The sequence below is a fragment of the Pristis pectinata genome, chromosome 15, assembly GCF_009764475.1.
Source record: "Pristis pectinata isolate sPriPec2 chromosome 15, sPriPec2.1.pri, whole genome shotgun sequence".
NCBI lineage: Eukaryota > Metazoa > Chordata > Chondrichthyes > Rhinopristiformes > Pristidae > Pristis > Pristis pectinata.
This window is the reverse complement of record NC_067419.1, coordinates 20,078,528-20,082,019: the sequence shown is the minus strand read 5'-3', so window position 1 is coordinate 20,082,019 and position 3,492 is coordinate 20,078,528. Positions and strand designations below refer to the sequence as shown.

The following is a 3,492-nucleotide window of genomic DNA, read 5'->3' as shown; positions in this document are numbered from 1 at the left end:
AATGCATTCAATTCTGACCATCACATCACAGGAAGGATGTGAAGTCCTTAGAAAGTGTGCAGATAGGGTTTACTACAATGGTCCCAGGAATGCAGGACCAAAGTTACTTGGATAGATGGAAGAAGCAGGGTTGTCCTCCTTACAGCAGAGATATTTGAGAGGTGAGTCGGTATGTTTATGAAAGATCTAAACAAAGTGAAGTCTGTTGTTAAAGGGTCGAGAATTGGAGGGTACTTTAAATTGATTTTTAAAAGAGCATAATGTAATCTGTGGAAAACTTTTTTTTAAATACACAAATAGTTTTAATCTAGAATTCACCATGAAGAGCTAATTGTAGCAAATTCAATTAGCACTTTCAAAGAGAAATTCTGTAAGTGCTAGAAGGGAAATAAAAGCGTGCAGGGCAATGGGGAAAGTGCCAGAGGATGGGGCTATCTAGATTACAAAAAATTGGCATAGACTTAATTTGCCGAATGGCATCCTTCTGTGCTTATTGACTCCCTGTTCCTAAAGTCCTATAATGGAGGGATATAGGCACTCTGTAGGTAGGAGGGATTAGCCATGTCGGCACAACATAGTGGGCCGAAGGGCCTGTTCTGTGCTGTACTGTTCTATGTTCTAAGGTCTAGGACATTCCTCATCACATTACCAAGTTTCGTTTAATCGATAAACTTCTAAATTATAATTCCCATACCTACATCCAGGTTGTTAATATATAACCAGAAAAGTAATGGTTGCAAATCCAACGGATGGAAAGATCCAACTGCATAACGCTCTTTCGTCAGAAAAACCATTCACGACTTTCTCTCTGCAATCCCATAGCCAGTTACCACCATCCCTTTCACATTGGTAATTTTCACATTGCGTCTGTGCAGTTACCAAGGAGCATTTACTTTTGAAAATGTTACCATTACTCTCTTTATAAATACAATAACGAAGAGTCCACAACAAGAAAGCCAGTACCCCTTCAGAAATGTCACATAGGTTATATTGGAGGTTTACATTCTCCGTTTTAGAACGAACCCCAAGGCATAAGGAAAAAATAAACTTGAAGCTAATACTTCAACATATTTGTTTGATTACTCGAATGTATTTCGTTACGGAGTTTGCACTAGAAGCAGTTTGCAATAATAAATACATCGGTAAGGCTGCTTACAGCTAGTCTCAAAACCATGTGGCAAACGTACCATAAGGTGCCACACCGATCAATGGTTGAGGGAAATAAAAACAGCAAATGCTGCAAATACTCAGCAGGTCAGCCAGGGCGTGTGGAGAGGGAAACGGAGCTCACATTGCACATGGTCTTTCACTAGAATTGCGTAACCTACCGAATATCTCCAACACTCGCTATTTTTGTTTCGGATTTCCTGCATCTGCGTTTGCTCCTGCAAAGGTTGTCTGAAGCTCGGCAGATCACCAACGCTCCAGTGTAACACTACAAGTGTGCTCTACTTTCGGACGGTCCCTGGACAGCGATGTGTTTAATTTGTTGGAGTGTTTTAAACCTGGATACTGTGTTTACCCCTAACCGGGTGAATCAGGAGCAGTCCCTCTCCTGCAAATCCATCCCTGTACTTGGGATCCGCCCGCCTCTGCCTGATCTGTACCGAGCCGCCCGTGAGGAAAGCCTTTCAAGGGGAGACAATGAGCGCTGCGGCCGGCGGTGAGGGCTGTCGGTCGGCCGCCGCAGCAGCGCCGCCGCTAGCCGAGGGCAATCTCCGGGCGGGAGAGAACGAGTCCCTTTTCATCAGGAACAGTTCGTTCAGGAGGAACTCCCAGACCTCGACCGCCAGCCTCGGCCGAGAGGTCGGCGCCGCTTCCAACATCAAAGCGCGTCCGGCGTTCATCATCACTTCGGGGGAGCTGGTGCACAACCCGTCCGACTGCACCAGCAGCTCGGCGCCGCCCGCCGCCAACCGCACGCTGCTCTACAAGGGCCTCTGCCTCCTGCTCCTGCTCTGCCAGGGGGGGCTCTTCGACTTCTACCTGATTATTTTCACCGACCTGTACTGGTGCTCCTGGATCGCCACCGACCTGGTGGTGCTGGTGGGCTGGCTCATCTTCTTCATCAAACACGGCAGGCGGGGGGCGGTGCGGGAGAGGGCGGCCCCGGGACAGTTCGCCTTCGCCTACCTGGCCTGGCTCATTTATGTCATCGCCTGCACGCCCAAAATGGTGCTGATCCTGGAGACCTCCATCCTCGACCTCATTGAGCTCAAAGTTCCCCTGGGCACCACTGGCTTCAAGATCGTGGTCATGTCGTCCGTGCCCTTGCTCTACACGCTGCTGAACTCGGTGACCGAAGACCTGAGCTGCCACAGCAGCCACCGGGCCCAGAACTATTACAGCCGCACCTGCCTCGACCTCCTGGACAGCTTCACCCTCATGGAGCTGGTGCTGGCGGGTCAGATCCCCAACGTGTACCTCAAGTACACGGTCACTGCCGTCTACTTCGTCTCCTTTTCCATCCCGGTTCTCTGGCTCTATGAACTCAATTCATTGCAGCTGGATTACAAATGCGTCGTGTTCCGCTTCCTGTCCAGCTATGCGGTGAATGCCCCTCTCTTGGTGGTCAGGTGCTTTCTGGTCTTCATCTATGACCAACAGGTTTCGGTGTTTCTGTTCAAGAATGTCTTTTGGTTGTGTTGTGATTGTGCCGAGGTGCTGGAGAGATGTTGCATTGTGAGACGTGTCCACAAGTACTCGAGCCCACCCATGCAGTTCACACATTGCATCTCGGAGAATGAGATGTGTGCCCATGGATACGTGAACACACTGGCCGTGGCTGCCCAATCCTAACAGCAGCAGCAGCTCACCAAACGCAACCTGGGGGATTTATTGTTACATTTTAAATTATTTTGTAAATTCTTTTGTACCTGTATTAAGGGATGCTTTTGAGTGTTTGTGCATCAGTTCCTATTGGGTCTTGTGTTCGCTTCTGCACAGGTTATATGTGAGAAACGCATTATCCGGATCAGCTGTGTGCCCTGTCAGACTGATTCCTTTTTACTTTCGCTTGAATTCTAATTGGTTCTTTGTATCACGAACCTCGGGGCTTTCAAGCCTGGAGTGTACAGAAGACGTCAAATAACCATAACGTGGAAGGCAACTTCCGAAGTGCTCTACTTCCAGACTTCAGTTTTAAACAGCTCCCAGCGATTCAACGTCGTGAACCTGATGCCAAGATTCAAGGTTTACCTCGGCGTAGATTTAATTTGTATTCCAGTTAATCGGCAAATCAATTCTGACAGGTTACTGCTTCTACTGCATTTATTTTAGGCATTTTCGCATGCACCTGCCAACATAATACGACGAACGTCGATTACAAATAGGGACGTGATTACAGGGATAACGAGAAATATGTTGTCAATTAGGTCCATTGTGCTCGTTTTAGAAATTAATAATCTCATTATAACAGATATCAATTATTTGCACTGATGAGACCCAATAGAATGCAAAATCAGGTTTATCCAGTAAAGACGTTTAAGAGCA

At 47.4% G+C, this 3,492-nt stretch overlaps 1 protein-coding gene across 1 annotated transcript; it reads left to right on the top strand.

The window, feature by feature from the left end:
- Window positions 1–1,152: 1,152 nt before the first annotated feature.
- Window positions 1,153–3,285, top strand: tmem121b (transmembrane protein 121B). The gene has a single exon (XM_052030631.1). It carries the CDS (start codon window positions 1,645–1,647, stop codon window positions 2,797–2,799), a length of 1,155 nt encoding a protein of 384 aa, XP_051886591.1. The 5' UTR covers window positions 1,153–1,644; the 3' UTR covers window positions 2,800–3,285.
- Window positions 3,286–3,492: the final 207 nt, after the last annotated feature.

Coding starts and splice junctions, on each gene's coding strand:
- tmem121b (XM_052030631.1), top strand. CDS start 1,645: ATGAGCGCTGCGGCCGGCGGTGAGGGCTGTCGGTCGGCCGCCGCAGCA.